This window comes from Eschrichtius robustus, chromosome 1, assembly GCF_028021215.1.
Source record: "Eschrichtius robustus isolate mEscRob2 chromosome 1, mEscRob2.pri, whole genome shotgun sequence".
Classification (NCBI taxonomy): Eukaryota; Metazoa; Chordata; class Mammalia; order Artiodactyla; family Eschrichtiidae; genus Eschrichtius; species Eschrichtius robustus.
The window spans coordinates 26,043,227-26,067,003 of NC_090824.1; the positions used below are offsets into that span (position 1 = coordinate 26,043,227).

Sequence of the window (23,777 nt, forward strand, 5' to 3'; positions counted from 1 at the left end):
AAAGAGAAAAATATCGTATATTAACACATATATGTGGAACCTAGAAAAATGGTACAGATGAACTGGTTTGCAGGGCAGAAAGTGAGACACAGATGTAGAGAACAAACGTATGGACACCAAGGGGGGAAAGTGGCAGGGGGTGGGGGTGGTGGTGTGATGAATTGGGAGATTGGGATTGACATGTATACACTGATGTGTATAAAATGGATGACTAATAAGAACCTACTCTATAAAAAAATAAATAAAATTAAATTAAAAAAAAAATTTGCAAGTGTTAAGGGAACCATCATTTTACAAAACCTAGTCTCTAGATAAGTGCCTTGATTTAGGATCTGATTTGGAACTTGGACTTCTGGGTACTTATTGGGACAACATGGAAGGACATACAAGGAAGGTTTATTTAGGCCATATCAAGGAAGTGATCTGACTTTGGAGCCTCCTTAGGTAAAGTTAACATTTGTGTGCTAGTTTCTAAGAGGCTTCCCAACCTTCAGATTGCCCCTGGAGCCTCTGCCTCACCTCTGGCCAGGGCAAGAGCGCTGTTGCCTGAAGGCATACACTGCCTCTACAGCTAAGGGGACAGAGTGGGAAGGCCACAATACTGACTCTCTCCTTCTTCCTCCTTTCAGCCTTTCAGTGTTATGATGTACCCAGCTGGTCCCGGATCTGGTGACTCCGCAGAGGGCTTCCCCGAACAACCGAGGCTCCAGCCACAAATTGGAAATCACACACTGGGTACTGAAACTGGGAGTATTAAGTGGTCCCTCCTTCTTTACAGCGGCAGAAGATTGAGAGTGGGAAATGGGAGGAGAGAATTAAAGAGGTCTGGGTAGTACAGAGTTGATGGAAGAACTGGCCTTCTTTTAGTGACATATATTTTGTTCAGTCAACAAAGGTTTATTTGGTCCCTACTATGTGCCTGACAGTGTCATAGACACTGGAGAGAAGAGATACCTCAAGGAAAACCAACCAACCAACCAGACTTGGTCCCGTTGCCCTTGTGGAGGGTTCACCTCCTCCCCTTTTTGGCTCCCTTATCAATGGGACACCCCTTTTTTCCAGATTAGGGGAAAAAGGGCCCATTTGGAACAGGATGAGGAAGGAGATAAAATCCACTTATTGAGTGTGGACTCAATGTTTGACCTAAATCTGAGCTGGGGAAGAGAGTTAGGAAAAGGAGAAAAATGGGAAAGAGCTTGCTCTCTCCAGTCTGGGCTAAGCCAGTCAAGATCATAGAAGTCAGAGCTGGGTGAGGCCTTAGACAAGGTCCAGCACCTCATTTTACAGATGAGGGAACTGAGGGGCGGAAGGGTTACGTGGTGGACCCAAGGTGGAGCCGTAGTGAGGCGGCAGAAGCGGGAATAAAACTGTGGACTTTAAATAATACTATGGCGCCTCCAGGAGGGGTTTAATTTCAAATCCCGGCGCTTCTGCCGCAGCTGAGAGCCAGGCCCGGCCCGCTCCGTTGCCTTGGGAACTGGCTGCCCTGCCCAGCGGGCGCCCGCTTGGCCCTGCGCTCCCAATAAAGTTGTTGTTGAAGCGCAGTGGTACCATGTGAGCCGTCCCGGGGGCGGAGCCGGGGGTGGGGCGAGCCGGGGGCGGGGGCGAGCCGGGGGCGGGGGCGAGCCGGGGGCGGGGCCGAACGGAGGGAGACCCGGTGGGCGGCCGCGAGGAAGGGAGGCGGGCACTGGAGCGGGCGCGGGAGCTGGTGCAGGCGGCCGGCCATGATCGCGTCGTGCCTGTGTTACGTGCTGCTGCCGGCCGTGCGCCTTTTCCGCGCCCTCTCAGGTACCGGCCTCGCGTCCTGATGGGCGGGTGCCAGGCCCGGGCCTGCTTCGGCGGGGCCCCGCGGGGCCTGGGGCGGCGTGCGTCGCGGCCGGCTTCACGACCACCTTCCCCCGGCAGTGCCAAGGTGTGGGGAGGCGGCCCTCGGCCCCGCCGTGCCCGTCCTGGACTAAACGAGGCCCGGGCCTGGCCGGCGAGCCTCGTGGGCGGCCCCCTCCTCACGCCTGTGACCTGGAGGCGTCGGGCCACAGTTAACGTGGAGGGGGTTGGGGGAGGGGCCAGAGCTGCCCTTCTCTGGCCCCGGGGTTGCGGAGAGGTTCCGGGTCCCGCTGAGTCACTTACCTGGGGGTCGGGGAGGGTTGGCCGCTCGGGGCCGAGGCGAATGTCAGAATTCTCTGTGGACAGAGGCCAGTCGGCCCTGAGGGCGGATCTGTGGACTGAAGACCTAGACGTACCTGTTTTCCCCTGGGTCAACTCCACACTCACCTTTCCCAGCCGCCTCTCAGCGGAGTCTGGATGAAAAAAAGGATGCTCAGAATCCAGAGACACATTGAAACCTCAGCTTTGAAGCAAGTCCCGTGCGTTTAGAGATGTAGTGGGGTGGAGGCAATGTCCAGCGGGTACTTAGAGAAGAGTTATTGTATAACTTTGCCATGATCTGCCTGCGCTCCCCATTCCTGGTCTTTGACGTTCCCGAGGCTCTTATGAGACCATCAGTTCCTCTGGGAGATCCCACAGAACCCCCAGACTTTTCTCTGGCATTTTAGGGGGCAGGACAGACCAAGAAGGACTTTTAGAAATAAGAAGTCCAACTGTGCGCATTCTGTGCTTTTCCTTTCTGGAACTTTACACAATATGTGTGTGTGTGTGTTTGTGTGTGTAATTTCTGTTCCTATATATTTCATATAAATCATTTAATGTATGTATGTGTATGTTTGTATCTGCCGCTAGAATGCGGGCTCCAGGAGGGCAGGGCCATGTCTGTTTTGCTCACTGTGTCTAGTGCTAGCATACTGCCCAGAATGCAGTAGGCACTCAATTCGGGAATGTCTTTTGTGTACATACTTCTCAGAAATGAGGAACTCCACAGAAGTCATTGTTTTCAGAGAACTAATGCATATTCTTCTAGCCATGTTGCTGTCATTTCTGGAGCTCTGCCAGTGTCCATAATGGCAGCCATAGTGACATATACTAGTCCAGAGGTTTCTAGACCAGTAGTCAGAGTTTTAGGTATCTCAGAGGAAGGGCCGCCTCCCCCCACCCGCTTGCACACACCTATTAAAGTAGTCCCATTTGTATTTGTACATTTGGTTTCTGCAGATTTTCTTTTAATAAAAGAATTCTGCTGCTGAAAAACAAACCACCACCACCAACCAAAACCTGCTGAGTTTGAAAACTGATAACCTCACACATATAAATCAAAGAACTTCTGCCATCCACTATACACAGAGGATGTTTCAAAGGGCAGGGAATTAGTAAGTTCCTGAGACTAAGGCCAGCAACCCAGCCCATGGGTTTAGAGCAGGGTTTCCCAGTCTCAGTACTGTTGACGTCGGGGCCTGGGTAGTTCGTGTGGAGGTGTCTCTTGCGCTGTAGGATAGTCAGCCGTATCTTCATCCTATAACCACTAGATGCCAGTAGCATCCCCACAGTTGTGACAACCACTGTGTCTCCAGACAATGCAGAAATGTTCCCTGAGGGCAAAATCACCCCTGGTTGAAAAACCACTGGTTTGAGGGACGTAAATCCACATAGACCATAAGTAAGATAGTGTCTTTCAGCGTTTGAACCATTTTGAAGTTTTTCTTGCCTTATAAAAAAAATGGAGCTGATAAAATAAATCTCTGGTGATTGAGGGTCATCATCATACATGTCACTTGTCCTATGCTATAAATAAGTGACTTAGTGTGCGTTGGTGGGGGGAGGTTTTGTTTGCACCAAAATACTGTGCTTGGATTTTGGGGGCTCTAATTTTATAGTTTCTCCCACCTGCTTTTTGCCTGTTGGCTGTCGCTGTGGCTGCCGTAGCAGAGAGGTGGCAGCTGTCTATTGCTGTCAGTTGTTGCCACCTTCTGATTTACAGCCGCTAGAGTACTATGGAATGGGAAAGCTGATAATGAAGTCTGTGAAGATTTATAAGTAGAATAAATAGATTTGAGAAGAGGACCCAGGGCCTTTGCTAAGAGAGAGATTGTACAGATTTTGAGACACCCTTTTTGTCTACTTAAGGCCTTTTTCTTTTAGAATGCATTCATAGATTAGTGGATTTATAGAACTAGAAAAGCCCTTGGGGATTATCTAGTTCAAACTTCCCTTGTCCTCATTTTACAGTCAAGAGTGAGTCCATCTCACTAGGGGCATTGTCCAAGGTCACATAGCTTTGTTAATTTCAGTGCTAGGCCATAACCCACAGTTCTGACTCATGGTCAAGTGCTGGTTCCAGTGTAATGTGGCTCTTAGAACCAGAGAGTTGATGTTAATAGGAGTCTTAACCTCCAGATAAAAGGAGTGTGGTTGTATGTGACCATCTCTGTCCTAGATTATGTGGGATAGCCATTCTTTCATTCACACACTGAATATTTATCAGAGCCCTACCATATGAATTAGTTAATACTTGTAAAGCATTCAGAGCAGTGCCTGGCACATAGTAAGCACTTCGCTCTGATGATGATGATGTTGCAGGCACTAAAATGGACAGGCTCAGTGATGGTACAGTGATGAGCAAGGTGGATATGATTCTTGCTTGTATGGGACTTATTAGAAGTTGGGAGAAGAGCGTGGGTTGGGTGATGCTGTCATCTTATAACATGGTATTTTGGCTTTCTTCTTAGATGCTTTCTTCACATGTCGAAAACATGCCCTCCTGGCGAAGAGCTCGTCCCCCCAGGTAGACGGCGACTTTGCCATGGCCCCTCGGGGCCCCGACCAGGAGGAGTGTGAGGGCCTGCTGCAGCAGTGGCAAGAAGAAGGGTCAAGCCAGGCACTCTCGACAGCGAGCGAGGGTCTGCTTGTAGATAAGGGAGTAGCCCAGAGCAGCCTGGCGCTCCTAATGGATCATCCTGGAGAACACGATGCTGCTGCAGAAGACAAGTGGTCCAGCAGGCAGCTGAGTGACCTGCGGGCAGCAGAGAACCTGGAGGAGCCTTTCCCCGAGGTGCTAGGAGAGGAGCCACTGCCAGAGGTCGAGGGCCCAACGTGGGCAGCAGTCCCGGTGCAGACCGGCCCCCAGTATGCAGACTGTGCTGTCCTCTCAGTGGGTGCCCTGGCTGCAGAGCAGTGGGAAGAGGACCCCGCAGTGGTGGCCTGGAACATAGCACCGGAGCCTGTGCCCCAGGAAGAGGCTCCCATCTGGCCCTTTGAGGGCCTGGGGCAGTTGCAGTCTCCCCCAGTGGAAATCCCATATCATGGTGAGTCTGACAACTGGCTGAGCGAGCCGGGGCAGCAGGTTGTCTCGGATGTGCGCACAGTCACTGCTAAAGCTCTCGTGTGTGGAGCTCTGCTGCTGCATTCTGCTTTTCTGAGACTCCTGCAGTGGCAGATCCAGAGGGGCGTTAGAGAGCATTTCATCCAGCCCCGTGGCCTTTCAGATGAAGTGGTCACGGCACAGAGAGGGAGCAGGACATGCCTAAAGTCACATAGCTAGGTAGTGGCAGAACTGAAAGCAGACCATTGTTCTGATTCTCTACATTATTGGTTCTCTGGAGGTGACCTGGGATAGGGGTGGAGAGCTCTCAGGTGCCTCAACCAGGATAACTCCATTTTTATCTGTGTTATATATCGGGCTTCCATTAAACTTTGGAGGATGAGTGCTGTGGCTCACATAGGTTTGAAATCCACTCTGCAGCTCCCTGCTCGAGGGCACATGGGAGACACATTATGGTTTCTGGCTCCATAGGCATTTTCAGGTTTAGAGGTCAGAAAACACCCAAGGCTGAGATTACTCTAGAAATGTCTTTAATCTCAGATGACTAGTAAGCACATTCATCTGAGTGATTCCCCAGAGACCCATGGATTTATCAGAAGTGAGAAATTGTCGGCCATATTTAGTGAACTTGTACTAGGTGCCAGGTACTATGCTAGGTACTAGGGATACAGTGATGAACAGGCCAAGATTATCTCTGGCTTTGTGGAGCTTATTGTCTCGTCTGAGAATGTCCTTAGAATGTTGTTCAGATCACCACAGAAAGGGATGAATGACAGGGAAAATGAAGAAAGGAACTCGTCACAGTATCATGGAGTCAGGAGTGGAGATGGTGGGCCCTGTGAATAACATGGACTTACCATGGACCTCTTCTTCCCAACACCTTTGCAGAAATCTTGTGGCGAGAATGGGAGGATTTCTCCACTCAGCCAGATGCTCAGGGCCTGGAGGCAGGGGATGGCCCTCAGTTCCAGTTCACTCTGATGTCCTATAACATCCTGGCTCAGGACCTGATGCAGCAGAGCTCAGAGCTCTATCTGCATTGCCATCCAGACATCCTCAGTTGGAACTACCGCTTTGCGAATCTCATGCAGGAATTCCAGCACTGGGATCCTGATGTGAGTGAAGATGGGGAGATGTGCCATCCTGCATTTGCTCTGGACCCTGGCTATTTCCCAATGCTCTTAGAAAATGAATTGAACCCCATAGTTGTTCATATGACTGGCGTCCTGCCTAGGACTGGTGCTTGCCTGCCTGGTGCAATGAGTTTGGGGCAGATGCTAAGAAGACTCTCCGTGGGTACACGCTTTCCAGCACCTTTGTGCAGGGAGGGAGACTTGAGGGATTGAAGGAGCAGGAAAATCCAGCACATGTATCTGATCTCAGCTTAACTCTGGGCCTGTTCTTGCTGGTAGTGGCTATCAGGGGAGAGTCAGCACCCAGGGGAAGTTTCAGTGTGACCCAGCCTGAGACCCACAGCAGCTTCCCGTGTGGCTTCAGTGCCTGCTCCTGGGGTGGGAGTCGTACTCCAGCGCCCTCCATTACTCTGGAGTGATTGGATTCCTTGTCATTTTCCCAGATCTTGTGTCTCCAGGAAGTCCAGGAAGATCATTACTGGGAGCAGCTGGAGCCCTCTCTGAGAATGATGGGTAATGCCACTCCCTGGCATGTTTGTCAGTCTTTCTTCCTACAGCCCTGTCTGCTCTCTCCTGAATGCACTGTATCTTTCTTTCATCTCAGTAAACCCTCAGTCTCATCTGTGAGCTAGCTCCTTTGTGTGGGTGAGAAGGAGAGTCCTGAAGTTTTAAAGCAATTCTGACATATATTGCCACTTAATGCTTGAAGTAACCAACCCTGTGAGGCTGAATATTATTATCCCCATTTTACAATGTGGAAACTGAGGTTCAGAAAATTTGTGTGACTAGCTCAAGGTCACAAAGCTATAAATATAAAACTCATAGGTTGTGGAGCCTGGACTCCAGCTTGTCTGACCCTAGAGTCCATGCTTTTCCTGTCAGGTTATTGCTTCATACCCTTTTGTCCATCCTTCCCCTTCTAGCCACTCAGTCGTCTGGTTACAACTGTAAGGGAGCCTCTGCAGAACCAAGGAATTGGCAAGGGCAAGGACTCCCCTTATTGAACAGCAGGAGCAATGCATTAGGCACACATGCCTGGGCTACTGCCACTGGGTAGCGGGCCCCTAACCCATCTTCCAGGACTCTGACCCATCTCCTTGGTGGGGTGTTCCTTGCAGGCTTTACCTGTTTCTACAAGAGGAGGACCGGGTGTAAGACAGATGGCTGTGCCGTCTGCTACAAGCCCATGCGATTCCGTCTGCTCTGCGCCAGCCCCGTGGAGTACTTTCGGCCTGGCTTGGAGCTCCTCAATCGAGACAATGTGGGCTTAGTGTTGCTGCTGCAGCCACTAGTCCCAGAAGGCCTGGGGCCAGTCTCAGTGGCCCCCTTATGTGTGGCAAATACTCACGTCCTGTACAACCCACGTCGGGGCGATATCAAGCTAGCCCAGATGGCCGTTTTCTTGGCTGAAGTGGACAAGGTGGCCAGGTTGTCAGATGGCAGCCACTGCCCCATCATCTTGTGTGGGGACCTGAATTCTGTCCCTGATTCACCTCTTTACAACTTCATCAGGGATGGAGAACTCCAGTACCATGGGATGCCGGCCTGGAAGGTGAAATGGGAGAGGACACTGTGGGGTTGGCTTAGGGAGAGATTTTGGTGTTGGCATCTGGTGTTGCTTCTGTGGCAGGGACCTCAGTTACACCTGTTCTGGCTTCCTCTGGCTTTTTCTTGTTCTACTGATATCTGGTACCCAAGCCTGGAAGTTAGGAGCTCGTGAGTGCCTTTGGTATATTGGAATCCTTTCAGTTTTTATCATTAATTTATGTTTAGTTTACAAGTACATAAGTATATACGTAAGTGCATGTCAGTACACAAGTACATCCCTTTAAGGATTCAGACATTTTAAAATAAGACCAAAGCCCCCTTTATTACCTACATTTCCCACGTCTCCACTTAGAGTCAAGTAATAACTGTTCAAAGTTTGGTTGTGTTCTTCCAGGTCATTTTCTATGCATTTGCTGTACTATCTAAGCTGTTGTGATGATGTAATCATAATCTACATTTATTAAGCACTTACTGTGTGCCAGGTGCTATTTTAAGCACTCTACATGTATTAACTCATTAATTTTCACAGTTTCTATCATTGCTTCCATTTTATAAATGAAAAAGCTAAGGTGTAGAGAAGTTAGGTAATTTGCTTACTCTAGTTTTTGCAGGTAATGAGTGGTGGAGCCAGGATTTGTAACCAGGTAGTCTGGCCCCAGAGCTCTTGCCCTCCAGTACTATGCTGTGATTGCTTCTAACAGCTGGTATATAATGTACTGTGTGTGTTTATAAATGTGATATATTGTGTATATTTCATTTTGTAGCTTGTTTTTTTTCACTCAACAATGTACATATGTATCTATCTCATTCCTTTTAACTGCTGAATGTTTATAACCTAGGTATCTTATAGTTTTATTGTAGTTTGTTTAGCCCTACTGAGGAGCATTCAGCTTGTGCTGATTTCTTTACATGTCACTTAATCTCCTTGTTCCTCTCTTTTGCCCCTGCTGATCCAATTTGTTGCTTAACTTTTGGCAAGGCACAGGGGAGAAAAGACATAAAATGACTGAATTATTGTTGAGCACTTTGGGCTTTTATTTTAATGAGGTTACTCAAGTGCCAGCGATGTCCTGGTTGCCACATGCGCAGAGAAAGGCATTATCCTGCCAGGAAGCTGCTATAATCAAGGGGCTCAGGGAATGGGAATAAGAATTTACTAAGTGCCTACCATGTGACAGCTGCCGTTAAGCATAGTGATTAAGAGCACTCATTTTGAAGCCAGATAGTCCTGCGTTCAGATCCCTGCTCTGCCACCTTGGGCAAGTTACTTCACTTCCGTAAGCCCCATTTGCCTCGTCATACACTGGGGATATAATGGGACCTACTTTAGAGGGGTTTTTTTGGTGGATTACATAAAATAATGCACACAGTGTTTTCCAGTTCCTGCTTCAAAGGAAGCAGTCAGTAATTGATAGTAGTTATTGTTACCAAGATTCTTAATTGTATGTGGTATTATTTTCCCACTCAATAGTAGAGCATATTGAACCCAAGAGAGTTAACTAACTTGCCCAAAGTCACACAGTTAGTAAATGGCCATTAAATTGAAGGTGTGTTTTACTTCTGATGGCATACTGAAAATGTATGTCCTTTAGGGGCAGAGAGATTGTGTCTATCACTGCTCTCTCCCCAGCGCTTAGCTAGTGTTTTACACATAGTTGGCATTCAAATATTTGTTGTTGTTAAATGAAATAAAGGGGATTTTGCTACACACGTTGGAGATATGCAGATGACTGATGTTGCCGAATGTTTCCCCTACTACGTTCTGTCCGTTCCCAGGCTGCTCATTGGCTTTGACCGAGGATGGTGACGTAGATACGGTAAAGTGCTTTGGTGAATTTCCCATTTGGTTTGACCCCGTGGTTTCCCAGTAATAGGCTTAAGATGCTAGACTTTGATCCAGAAGATCCAAAGATCAGGATAAACCTTTTCCCACTGCAAATTAAAACCCCTGAAAGTTGACATTCCCTGGGCAGAGTAGTGTAGATTTTTCTGAGCTGAAATTTAGGGGACCATATGTTCATATAGTTCTGTTCTCTTTGACTCGCATACCTCACTCTCTTAACCCCTTATTCCTGTCTCATGGACATTTCAGCGTTTCTAGTAAAAAAAATAAAATAATGGTTTTAAATAGCTCCTTATTTTTAACTTTCCCCTGAGACTTATGTGTTTTGCTTGTGTTACGTACATAGTATGTGACTGTGTGTCTGTGTGTGTGTGTGTGTGTATGTTTGTCTGCATGTCCCAAAACATGGGCTATTTCCTTTTTCCATCTCAGATTCCTTATTCCCATCTGCTCTTTCATTGCAGGTATCTGGACAGGAAGACTTCTCCCATCAGCTTTATCAGAGGAAGCTGCAGGCCCCGCTATGGCCCAGCTCCCTGGGCATCACTGATTGCTGTCAGTATGTCACCTTCTGTCACCCCAAGAGATCAGGTGAGCACATGCCACATTCTTGGTTGGTTGTCCCTCCGTGCCCATTTTAGGAGAAAGCTGGCACCTCAGTGACAAGAGAAAGTGTAATTCCCTCAATTCTCTTAGCACGTTCCTTTGTTTTTTTCATTGTCCTCCTCATGGTCACCCAATGAAATGGACAACTTTAAATCATAGCCATTGGAAAATCTCCTTGTCTTCAGAGCCAGACTTCCTCTGTGTCCCTACTTGTAAGCTTCTTGGTATTAAGGAAGTCTCAGCATGTGGCTCCTCTTCCTGTCTTTCACTGTATGGCTTTTCCTGGTTTACAGAGAGACGTAAGTATAGCCGAGACTTCCTGCTACGTTTCCGCTTCTGCAGCACCGCCTGTCAGCGACCTGTAGGACTGGTTCTTATGGAAGGAGTGACAGATACTAAGCCAGGTAATGTGAACTAAGCTTGTTCCCTAACTTGTTCCAACTAAGCTTGGTTTTCTTTCCTCTTCACCTCTGATATTTGTCAGTTATGTGGTTTCTTAGTCTTTTCTAGGCATAATTCTTAGAGATCAGCTTCTGGTAATAAGTATGCTTAGGAGGAAGGTCAGTGGAGTTCACTGGCCATGTGCAATGTGTTGAGAACATGGACCAGGAATCAAGACACCTGGGTTCTAACTAGCTCTGAGACCTTGAGTAAGCCACAAGCTTTTTAGTATTAAGTTGCTAATAACTAGCATGTATACAGCATGTTTAAGAGAGAAAATACACTTGATGGGGCTTTGAAAATCATAAGGTGACAGCACTTCTGGTTGTAATAACAAGTTACTCCTACTGAGAACTTCCAGATTGTAAGTAGCAGAGTATGCTTGATGTTTTCCCCTTCTTGTCTCTGAAAACACTCCAAAGCAACAAGGAGAATGAAAAAGAGAAATGCAAACTCCATCTTTGAGAAAGCTAGGAGACCTGAAGACATTTGAAATCATGAACCGCAGCACAGGTGGAATGGTTGCAGGAAGCACTGGAGGCCATGCAGGGGTGCTGGAGCAGGTATGGAGAGACGGGTCTGTGGGGCCACGTGGATCTCCGAAAGAACCAGCAGGGTGCCTCTCTCCAGGGTGAGGAGCGTACCCTGAGGCACGAAATCAGAATCCCTTGTTTCATCAACAAGAATAGGATGCACAGGTTGTGAAAGGATATTGTCTGAACCTCTTTTGGTCCAAAGAGGCAGTAGAGGAAAGACTGATCAAGGAATCAAGCCAAATTTGCATGAAGCAGTCTGTTTAAGTGGTGGGGGGAGGTGTAATACTTAAACTGCATATTTCTTTTGGCTAGGGGGAAGTAAAGATGAACAGGACTCACACACAGCCCTGCGTCATAAGGAAAATGCCTGTTACTTGGAATGCACACCCAGGTCTTCGCTTATATAAGCTTTGTACCAATAGCTTGTACATAAAAACCTCAACTAATTCCAGGCTGGGGTGCCCAAAAGGAGCCAGCGTGAGATCTGTACTAAAATACTATAAGAAAAAAAGGTGGAAGAACAGGAAAAATAAAAGGCAGATAAAGAATACTTCGAAGATAAAAATTGTTGCCATGGAGCATATGAAAATTATGATTATTTTCCCATGAATAAAAAAAATTAAGCAATTGTCTTTATAACATGAGAGTGCAAAAATAAAATAATTGCTTTTATAAAATAAGTTCAAGCACATGGCAAGACATCAGTAGATGAAATGTAAACTGCAGAGCTCAGGAAAGAAGTGGAATAAAAAATTTAAGAATCACATAATGAATACAAAATTAGAAGCAGTCCAAGAGAGAATAGGCACTGCTGAAAACAAGGCAAGAGGCAGAGGCCAGGAAGGATAAAAAGCACTAGAAAGAAAATGACAGTAGTGGAAGTTAAAGAGATTCAACATATACATAGTTCGAGTTCACAAAGAAGAAACCCAGTATAATAGCACAGAGGGAATATTTAAAGGTATGATTCAAGGAAGATTTTCCCAAAATCAAGAGATCTGACTCTCCACATTGAGAAGGATATACCATTTCTCAGTAAAAAATGACATAGGAGAGTCAACAGTAAGACATCCTAGTGAAGTTAACAGAAGTCAAAGATAAAAGAATCCTTTAGGCAGAACCAAAAAAATTGGGCTATTTTTAAAGGTAAAAATAATCAGGTAGGCTTCAGATTTCTTAACATTAACATTCGACTCTGGAACACAGGAGAGCAAGGTTTCAAAGAAAGACGGTATGGTCAAAAATTTTATACTCAACCCAAAGCCTTTCATGAAGAAACTGCTAGAAGAATAACTTAAGACAACCAAGCAATGACTGAAAAAACTATAGTAAAAGGACTGGTGGTACGCAGTGAATTCATTTTTTTCTTGAAGGAATTTAACTTGAATTGGCATTTGTTTGCAGAGCAGTGAACATTTCAATGGCTTGGTTTTGTTTTTTTTTTTAATTGCAAAGCTAATGTATTATAACTGTGGTGATAGCAATAATAATAGTGGTGGCCACCATGCATAGAGCGACTGGCGTGTGCTAGGAACTGGGATAAGTGCTTGGATCAGTTGGGCTCAGGCAGGGAAGCAGTGGCTCAATGTTTTAAGAATACAAAATCCTAAAGTTAAACAGTAGTAGGATCCCACATAGGTAATTCCATGTTAAGAATAGGTTATTTTTAGAAAATCAGTACTGTACTTGAAACATAAAATAAGCATTTCAATTTAATAACAAAATAAGAACCTTTAAAATACACTGACAATCACTTTGTAAGTAGAATCATTATATGGGGGAAAATATCCAGTTCACCCACAGTGCCCAATAATAGCAGTATTTTCAAAACTGAGATTAAATTTGAGTAAACACACCCATCCTCCACATACTGTGAACGTACCCTTCCGTTTGTTTAGTATCCCCACCCAGGGCCGAATAGGGTCCTGATGAATCTCTTTTAAGGACTCCAAATCTAAAAACCTACCACCAGTTTTAGACCATGAGTAGAAAGACTTAAGTGCAGTACAAGGAGATCATAGTGTGTGATCTTTTTTTCTAGAGGATTTGTTTAGATGTACTAACAAATAATATTTCCAGTCCAATACCAGAGTCATCCAACTCAACTGTAGACATTCAAACTTGCCAAGTTGACTGTGACACTGACTTTAATGGGAAGCATCTGAGTTGCCAAAGGAGCTACAGTGCTAGGGAGTGATGGTCTAACTTTCCAACAAGTTGATGTTGCATTGTGCTGGAGTGTTCTACATCACACAAGTTGTATAATAAAAAAAAATTGTGATTCTCACTCTCCCCAACTCCCTTTGTGAAGGAATAATTCATAAGATGGGAATCTAAATTTTAAGTCCCCCTCTTGTAAATATTTTTAATTATTAGTGGTTTATTCTTTCCAGTGTGGTTCTTAAAGACACTGAAAGGGGTTACTCTGTTTTCTTTTTCATGAGCACTTGCACATTTCCATTTATCTCCGGAGCTTCAGGTCTTTTAACATGTAAAAATAAACCATGTGCCCAATTAAGTGCATTCTAGGAAAAAACAGTTGCTAATAAATGACTTCCGTAAACTATTATTAACAAACTGACCAGATGGCCACAGAGGAAAGGCTATCTGATCAGTTTTTGAACCAGGAAAGTTCTGAATCCAGCTCCTCCACTGGCCCATCCCTGCACAACTTATTATCCTCTTCCCAAGTACTTGCAGAAGAACTTACTTGCTTGGCTGCTGCCAGCGCTGAATGGTCCAGGAAGATGTTGCAGCTCAGGTAGAGGCAGTTGTGGCCCATGTGCTCATGTGGCCTGGTGGGACAGGCAGAGGCCTTGAGTCCCATGTAACTGCTGGAGCAGTGCCGTTTGTACATAGTGCTGCATGGGTAGAACCTGGTGTTGAGAGAAGCAGTTTTCTTTCTTTCTTTTTTGTTTTTCTTTTCATGTACTAAAAGAAGACTTGATTTTTTTTATCCTCACACTAATATGAAAATTTGCAAAGTGTAAATGTCTAGTTTGGAAATCAGTCCATTGTCTTGCAGGTTCCAGCATTGCTAATGAGAAGTCTGCTGCCATTTTGATTCTTGATCCTTTCTTTGTATATCACCTATTTTGCCTCTCTGAGACTTTCTGGTTCTTATCTCTAATCCCTTGATTTCTGAAATCTCATGATGGTTTACCCTACTCAGGGTGTTGGTTTCATTCATTGTTTTGGATACTCCAGGGCCCTTTCAAATGGAAACTAATTTATTTCGAGTCACATAATTTTGCTGGTAATATTTCTTCAATAATTTCCTTTTTTTGCTTTCTCTTTTTGGAATTACTGTTAATTGGATATTAGAATCTACCATCTGTGAGATGCTCTCAGTTTGTTCATTCCTTCTAGTGATTTTAAATTTCTGCCATTATATTTTTAATTTCCAAATCTCTTTTTAAAAGTTCCTTCTTTTTTATACCATTGTTTTTGGGTTTTTTTTTAATGAATGCAATATTGCCTTTCTACTACTGAGGATGATAATTTTTAAAATTCCATCTGTTCCTTCCAAGGTTCTTTTAATTAAGAGTTAGTTTCTTCCTACCCCACTATTTGTTTGTTCCCAAAGATTCCATCAGGTGTCCATTCACATTTAGGAATGAGACATGAAAACCTAATGGCTCTGTGTAAGGGATGGCTCTAGTTGACTGGCGAGTTCATTGTGCCAGTTTTGATTTTCACCTCCCACCTCTTTTCTGGAGTAATGGTACCTCTGATTCCTGACCTCTTATATGATTCAGAAGCCTAAATTAGCTTGCCTCTTGCTGGAGAGAAAACCATTTTCAATATCCTGCTGGTCACTGTGATTTTTCTGATTCAAAATGAAGATATTAGTGTTAGGAACATTTATGTTCCAAATAACATCACATCAGTCATCACAAAGTGAAACTGCAGTATTTAACAAGGAATAATAGTCAGAAAATAACTAATGGTTGAAGGTTTTAATTCATCTTTCTCAGTTCACAATAGTTCAAGTAGATAAAAAATAACTAAGAATATAGAAGACTTAAATAACATGTTGTATGGTAAATCTGATGGATACATATCAAACTCTGAACACTGAAAGCAGAGCAAAGACATCTTTTAAAATATCCACAGGAAATTCCTGAGAATTGGCCATATATTAGACTACCACAAAAAAAATCAGTAAATTTCAAACAGTAGAAATAGTATAGCCAACTTTCCGTGATCACACGTGCATTAAAAATAGAAGTTAAAAGAATGCTATCATCTGGACATTTAAAAAATTTCAAACAACTTTTGGGTCAAAGATGAAATTTAAACTGAAACTGCAGAGTGTGTAGAAAATAACAATAATGAAAATACCATATATTTGTGGTATATAGCTAAAATAGCATTCAGTGAAAAATTCATAGAATTATATAGAATATCTTGAATCAGAGAATTATATTGATAAAAGATTAAATTAAGTAAATTAAGTATCCCCCAAGTTAGAAAAGGGAACAAGCTGAGAGAAAGCAGAAGATGAAAATGAAAATAATTTAGAGAACAGAAAAACAGTAGGACTAATAAGCTCTAAAAATCAGTTGGTTTTTTGGGTAAAAAACAGCTGTCAGATTAGCTAACCTATTATCTAACCTATTTAAGGGGGCAGGGCAGGAGCAAGTAAAAGTATTCAGATGCAGAAGAATTAAGAGGATTATAAGGGGGTTCTTTTCTCAACTGAGTGCAAAAGAAATTGAAAACTTAGATGGCCTATGTTAATTTTAGAAAATGTAATTTACTAAAACTGATTGTGAAAGAGAGACATAACATAAATAGATTACCACAGGGTGAAAAAATAGCGAAAGTTCTCAGAGATACAGTCCCACAAAAACACCATGTTCATGTTGATAGGAGAACATCATCAAACCTTTAAAGAACTTGTAATTCCATTACTGTTTAAATTGTTAAAGAGCACAGCAGAAGGGGGCCAAGTTATTTTTAAAAAAGAAGTATTTGACACCAACACCTGACAACAGTTACACAGGAAAAGAAAACTACAGAACTTAATATTGTCCACTTACGAATATTGATGCAAAAAATGTACATAGAACATCAGGAAACAGAATCTAACATCACAGTGAAAGAGCAATATACTATGGCCAAATGGAGTTTATCAAAAATATGAAGGTAGTTCAGTATTGGGAAATCTATTAATGTATTTATCATGCTAATAAATATATGAAATCTATTAAAATATAGAAATGCATGTCATCCTGTAGATGTCAGAGACATTTGTTAAAATTTAACATCTATTCCAGATTCTTTTAAAAAGAACCTTCTTAAGGAAAAAATAGATAGTTCCTTATACTCTTAAAATACATTTATCTTGGTCAGTCAGCACTTTGGTGCACCATGGAGGAAGGGGCGTGGAGCCGCCAGGTGCCTGAAAAAGAAAAAAAAACAAAAGCACTTACCTCAATCCAAAAATGAGCATCTTGCTTAAAGAAGACAATCTAGTAGCATTCCTGTCAAAGTTGGGAACAAGATAGGGATGACCACTGTCATTCAACTGTGAGAGACACCAGCCACAGAATTAGAAATAGAACATAGAAATGTAGGCAAGTAAACAATGGAAAGGAGGGGGTAAACTATTACTTGCTGTTAAAATGGTTATATAACTGGTTATCCAAGAGAATCAACTAACAACTATTATTAGCATTAATTCTGGAAAGTATCTGGGTAGAATATTAATATACAGAAATCAATAGTATTCATATAATAAAATAATATATTTGTTAAAAGATGTAATTTTAAGAAGACCCTATTTATAATAGCAACAAAAAGAGAAAACAATTTAACAGGGAAAATGTAGGAATATTTCATTTCATATAAATTAACAAATTTATTGGCATGAAGTCCATAACATTCTCTTACCTTTTTTTAAAAATAACTTGAGGTGGAATTCACATACCATAAAATTCACCCATTTAAAGTGTACAGATCAGTGGCTTTTAGTATATTCAGAGTTGTGGAACCATCATCACAATCTAATTTTACAACATTTTCATCACCCCCAAAAGGAATCCCATATTCATTAGCAGTTATTTTCCCTTTACCCCTCCCCTTGTAAAAAATCAACAGTGGACGTATGGGTTTCTGGACTCTCGGTTCTATTCCATTCATCTATAATGCCTGTCCTTAGGCCGGTACCACTCTGCCTTGATTATTTTAGCTTTGTATAAGTTTGAAATAAAGAAGTGTAAATCTTGTAACTTCATTGTTGTTTTTCAAGATTATTTTGGCTATTCTGGGTCTCTTATATATTTCTGTGTGGATTTTAGGATCACCATGTCAATTTGTGCAAAAAAGTTAGTTGGGATTTTGATAGGAATTTACAGATCTGTAGATCAGTTTGGGAAGTGTTGCCGTTTTAACAGTATTACCTTACGATCAGTGAACATGGAAGTTTTCCCATTTATTTAGATCTTTAATTTCTTTCCATGTTTTATAGCTTTCAGTGTGTCTTATACTTGTTTTGTTAAATTTATTTGTAACTATTTAAAATTCCTTTTGTTACTTTTATAAATGGAAATATTTTCTGAATTTCATTTTTGGATTGTTCATTGCTAGTGTATAGAGATGCAATTTTTGTATATCAGTCTTGTATCTTGCAATCTTTCAAACTCAATTTTTTAAAAATAAATTTATTTATTTATTTATTTATTTTTGGCTGCGTAGGGTCTCCATTGCTGTGCGTGGGCTTTCTCTAGTTGCGATGAGCAGGGATTACTCTTCGTTGCGGTGCATGGGCTTCTCATTGCGGTGGCTTCTCTTGTTGTGGAGCAGGGGATCTAGGCGCACGGGCTTCAGTAGTTGTGGCTCGCGGGCTCTAGAGTGCAGGCTCAGTAGTTGTGGCACGTGGGCTCAGTAGTTGCGGCACGTGGGCTCAGTAGTTGCAACTCTCGGGCTGTAGAGCGCAGGCTCAGTAGTTGTGGCGCATGGGCTTAGTTGCTCCGCAGCATGTGGGATCTTCCACGACCAGGGCTCGAACCCGTGTCCCCTGCATTGGCAGGCAGATTCTTAACCACTGCACCACCAGGGAAGTCCCTCAAACTCATTTATTAGTTCTAATAGTTTTTTAGTGCATTTCTTAGGATTTTCTATATATAAGATCATGTCATCTTGCAAATGGAAATAGTATTACTTTTTTCCATTCCAATTTGGATGCGTTTTATTTCTTCCATAATTGTCCTGGCTAGAACTCTCATTACAGTGTTGAGTGGTGACAGCGAATATTCTTGTCTTTTTTTTTTTTTTTTTTTTAATAAATTTATTTATTTATTTATTTATTTATTTATTTTTGGCTGTGTTGGGTCTTCGTTTCTGTGCGAGGGCTTTCTCTAGTTGCGGCGAGCGGGGGCCACTCTTCATTGCCGTGTGCGGGCCTCTCACTGTCGTGGCCTCTCTTTTTGCGGAGCACAGGCTCCAGACGCGCACGCTCAGTAGTTGTGGCTCACGGGCCTAGTCGCTCTGCGGCATGTGGGATCTTCCCGGACCAGGGCTCGAACACGTGTCTCCTGCATTGGCAGGCAGATTCTCAACCACTGCGCCACCAGGGAAGCCCAATATTCTTGTCTTATTCCTGATCGTAGGGGTAAAGTTTTCAGTCTTTTAGCATTGAATATGATGTTAGCCATGAGGTTTTTTTGTTTGTTTTTTGTTTGTGTTTTGTGGATTCCCTTCACCAGATTGAGGAAGTTCTCTTTTATTCCTAGTTTTTTAAGTGTTGTGGGTTTTTTTTTTTGGTCATAAAGGAGTGCTGGATTTTGTCAGATATTTTTTCTGTGACTATTCAGATAATCATGTGGTTTTTGTTCTTCAGTATTCTATTAATATGATGTATTATATTAATTGATTTTCAGATGTTAAACCAACCTTACATTTTTAGGATAAATCGTATTTGGTCATAGTATATAGTCATTTTTCTATTTTGCTGGATTTAGTTTGCCAGTATATTGTTCTGAGACTCGTTTTCCAACATGGGGGAGGAGGAGTTTCCCCCAAAGCCAACAAACAATTCAACTCAATTCTGACACTGTCTCCCCAGCGATAGCATCAGATTCCACAGGTTAAGGGCTCAGTTCTACAAGACCCACCCCTCCAACACTTCAGGTGCCTCTCAAAAGACCAGGTTGTTCCCTGTGCTTCTTCTGACCAACTGGCTATAAATCAGAGGTTCCCACTATCCCCTCCTTCCTTGGGTTAGATTAATTTGCTAGAGTGGTTCACAGAACTTAGAGAAACATTTCACTTGCTAGATCATTAGTTTATTATAAAAGGATATAACTCAGGAACAGCTGTACAGAAGAGGTGCATAGGGCAAGGTATGTAGGAAGGGATGTGGAGCTTCCATGCCCTCTCTGGGTGCACCATTCTCCCTCGAATCTCCATAAGTTCACCAACCTGGAAGCTTTCCAAACCCTGTCCTTTTTGGGTTTTATGAAGGCTTCATACATGGGCATGATTTATTAAATCCTTAGTCATTGGTGATTGATTCCACCTCCAACCTCTCTCTGCTCCCTAGAGGTCATAGGGTGGGACTGAAATTTCCTCTAATCACATGGTTGGTTCCATTGACAACCAGCCCCCAACCTTAGGTATTTTCCACAATTTCTTCATGAACATAACAAAAGGCACCTTGCTCACTCTCAACACTCAGGAAATTCTAAGGGTTTGGGGAGCTTTGAACCAGCAACTGTGGACTAAGGCTGTATATGAAAACTGACTATACATGAGAAATATATATTTGGTCATCTGAATGACCAAATATACATTTCTTATAAATCACAGAACTGTAATTGTTGAGGCATTTTGCATCTACATTCATAGGCGATATTAGTCTGTAGTTTTCATTCTTTGTGATGTTTTTGTCTAGTTTTGATATCAGAGTAATACCTCGTAGTATGAGTTGGGAAGTGTCCCCTCTTTTATATTTTGGAAGTATTTGTGAAGGATTCATATTACTTTTTTTTTTTTTTTTTTAATGTTTAGCAGAATTCACTAGTAAAGCTATATGAGCCTGGGCTTTTCTTTCTGAGAATTTTTAAATTGCTAATTCAGTCTCTTTAATTGTTATAGAACTATTCAGATTTTCTTCTTTTTCTTGAGTCAGTTTGTATAGTTTTTGTCTTTTTAGGAATTTGTCCATTTTACCTAAGTCATCTAATTTGTTGGTATACAATTATTTATTGTATCCCTAAAATTTTTTTATTTCTTAAGGTTGGTGTTGATGGCCCCCTCTTTCATTCCTGGTTTTAGTAATTTGAGTTTTCTCTTTTTTTCTTGGTCAGTCTAGCTAAGGGTTTGTCAATTTTGTTGATCCTTGTTATCCTTTTTCTTAGTTTGGGTTGTTATAACAAAGCACCACAGCCTGAGTAGTTTATAAACAACAGAAATTTATTTCTCACAGTTCTGGAGGCTGGAAGTTCGAGGTCAGGGCGCCAGCATGGTCCAGTTTCGGTGAGGACCCTCCTCTGGGTTGCTGATTGCCAACTTACTGTTGCATCCATACATGGCAGAAAGGACAGCTCTCTGGGATCCCTTTTATAAGGGCATTAATCCTGTTCATGAGGGCTTCACCCTCAAGGCCAAATTACCTCCTAAAGGCCCCACCTCCTAATGCCATCACACTGGGGGTTATGGTTTCAACATATTTTGGGGAGAGACAAACATTCAGTTCATAATACCTATTAATGTCAGTAAGATCTGTAATAATATTCCCTCTTTCTCTTCTGATATTGGTAATGTGTGTCTTTTTTCTTTGTGTATGTGTGTGTACATGTATAGGTGTGTATAAGTATGGATACGTGTGTGTGCACACATATGTATATGCATACATACACAGCTACATATATGCACACAATGGATGGTGGGTGATAGAAAATCTCTGGAGGAATACACCAGGAATTTGTTAACATTGGTTGCCTCTGGAGAGAGGAATTTAGTGGCAAGGTCCTAGAGTGGGAGGGAGCCTTTTCACTGATATTTTTCTCTACATTTTGATTTTTGTACCATGTGACTGTATTACCTATTCTAAAGAATGAATTTAAATTTTTTAAAAAGTTGCTGAGCCAGGGAAGAGATGTCTGTGTTAGAGACCTCTGTCTGTCTGCTTCCTGAGGTTCTTGACTTTGGTCCATTGTTTTCTTCCTCTCCTCACCTTTTCTCTTTCCCTTTTCCCTTCTGGAACAATCCAGTCAAGGATCTGAGTGGGATTTCAGGGTGCAAGGTTCTAACCCTGCTTCACTGTCTGCGAGTGATAAAACCCTTTCTCTCCGGTCTTCTACAGAGCGACCTGCTGGCTGGGTCGAGTCTGTCGTTGAGGAAGACATATCTGAGCCTGAGCCTGACTTCCCCAGGTAATCTTCTTCCAGTTCCCTTCTGCTTGCATTCCAGCCCCATCGAGGTGTATTAGAGAGATTCCTGTTGGCTTTCCTGGGGCTGATTTGGGGGAACACATTTTGCTGAGCTCTCTCTTCCTCTTGTGTGTGCTAAGTTTATGGAGGCACATACTGGTGTGCAGAGGCCAGAGGTGACCCACCTAGGTTCTTGCAGATGAAAAGCCCCTGCCCTTTTCCTTTGGGAGTAAGGCCTCACAGAAGAGCTTGCTGACCCATGGACAAGGGTACATTAGGTATACTTCACCAGGTAGCAAGAGGAGAGTGGGGGTGAGGAATGTCAGCAGGACTGTGTATAAATGTGTCTTGTTTCTAGGCTAATTTTAGCTAAGACTGTCAGCCTCTTAATTAGCATGGGAAGGCATTTGCTGAGGTTGAGTTATTTGGGATCATCCCTTAAAAAACTTGATAAAACCCACAGAGAAGTGACCTTGGGGAAAGTTCAGTAATGTTTGTTGACTGACATCTTCCCCTCCATCCCCGAAGGACTGTAGGCACCATCCAGCACTGCCTCCACCTGACCTCGGTATATACTCATTTCCTGCCCCAGCATGGCCGCCCAGAGGTCACCACAATGCCCTTGGGTCTTGGAATGACAGTAGATTACATCTTCTTCTCAGCTGCTGAGTCCTGCGAGAATGGGAACAGAACTGGTAAGCTTGGTGGATCCTGGATTCCTAGAAGCCACCCCCAAGAGTCCCTGGGAACTGATGGTAGGTCAGGCATTTGATCACATGGCTTGGGCTGCTGGGACCTGACCAGCAAAGGAGCAGATCTCATACCTACCTGACACTGGTCATCCTCATCGTACTTCCCTTAGGCCGTTTGCCCACCTTCTCTTTTTATCCTTGTAGCATTAGACAGATGTGGGCAGAACAAGCCGTCCCTCCATTTTAAAGATGAAAATAGAGCACCAGGAGGTGCTCTATTGGATTTGTTCAGTGGCAGCTGGTTAGTAAGGGACTTGGTTAGGTTAGAAACCCTGTTTCCTGTCTTCTCACCCCTCACAATAGTCACAGGATAGCAGTCTATCAGCCCCATGCCTGTTTTGTTTAAAGCATGTCTTTTAAAATGTTTGGATTTTCTGTTGAGAAATCAAATTTTATATAGCAAATCTGGACTTCGGCTTCTCTTGGAAAATCAGAAGATCTTGTAATGCTGGGCTTGGACTTGCACTCTAGTTTGCTGCAGTCCCACCGAAGCCACCCGACTTCGTTCATTGACATATCATGGCATATCTGAGAAAATGAGGCCTCCGCCAGAGGCGGCAGGAGGTGAGGGAGGATAGGGCCACCGAGGAGACGCAGCCTCCTAAGGTGTAGCTCCCATGGGGCCCCCCGACCCCGTGCAGTTTGGCTGTGGCTGCCTTACCCACCGGCCTCCGCTTTGTGCTCCAGATCGCAGGCTTTGTCGGGATGGAACTCTGAAGCTCCTGGGCCGGCTCTCCCTCCTCTCTGAAGAGATTCTCTGGGCTGCCAATGGCTTACCCAACCCCTTCTGCTCTTCAGACCACCTCTGCCTACTGGCCAGCTTCGGGATGGAAGTCACCGCCCCATGATGGTCTCCCAGGGGAAGAGAGCTTCTCTTCCAGAAGAGCCACCTGGATCAGAGACTGTGGAAATATCCCATGCTTCTGGAAACTTAGATCCAAGAAACTTACGTCCCCTCCCCTCCCCTCCTTGTTCCCTTTTTCCCATGGCTAGATTTCCTCCAGGCCTGTCCACATTCTCTGTCTGTGGTCCCTGCCCCGCCCCAGCCTCTTCCTAAACCTGTGCCACATACTGGGTGGCCCTGGGAGAGGCAGAAGAGGGGGTTCCCCCTTCCTTCCATGTATCCAGCGCTTCCCCTTGATTTTTAATTACCAGGGTTGCGGGAGCTATTGATCTCATTGGTTATTTGTCTTCAGGCCGTTTCTTGGTGGGGTGCCTTCTGACCTGACCTTCTCCCTGCCTGAGACCCCTGGGCCCAGCCCTCTTGCCAGACACACCCACGTGAGGTGTGTGTCGTGTGTGCATCCTCTCGGGGTGGGACTGCTCTGCG

General features: G+C 43.6%; 1 protein-coding gene across 1 annotated transcript; it reads left to right on the forward strand.

The window, feature by feature from the left end:
• Positions 1 to 1,650: 1,650 nt before the first annotated feature.
• ANGEL1 (angel homolog 1) lies at positions 1,651 to 23,450 on the forward strand. The gene is made up of 10 exons (XM_068542074.1): positions 1,651 to 1,788; positions 4,617 to 5,192; positions 6,098 to 6,324; positions 6,786 to 6,855; positions 7,461 to 7,894; positions 10,198 to 10,324; positions 10,633 to 10,743; positions 21,629 to 21,698; positions 22,224 to 22,390; positions 23,135 to 23,450. The coding sequence occupies exons 1-10, from the start codon at positions 1,725 to 1,727 to the stop codon at positions 23,293 to 23,295; spliced, it is 2,007 nt and encodes a 668-aa protein (XP_068398175.1). The 5' UTR covers positions 1,651 to 1,724; the 3' UTR covers positions 23,296 to 23,450.
• The last annotated feature ends 327 nt before the right edge of the window (positions 23,451 to 23,777 follow it).

Excerpts from the sequence above, each read along its gene's own strand:
- ANGEL1 (XM_068542074.1), top strand. The coding sequence starts at position 1,725 with ATGATCGCGTCGTGCCTGTGTTACGTGCTGCTGCCGGCCGTGCGCCTT. Across the intron at positions 7,895-10,197 it reads ATGGGATGCCGGCCTGGAAG|GTATCTGGACAGGAAGACTT; the intron begins GTGAAATGGGAG and ends CTTTCATTGCAG. Across the intron at positions 21,699-22,223 it reads CCTGAGCCTGACTTCCCCAG|GACTGTAGGCACCATCCAGC; the intron begins GTAATCTTCTTC and ends CCATCCCCGAAG.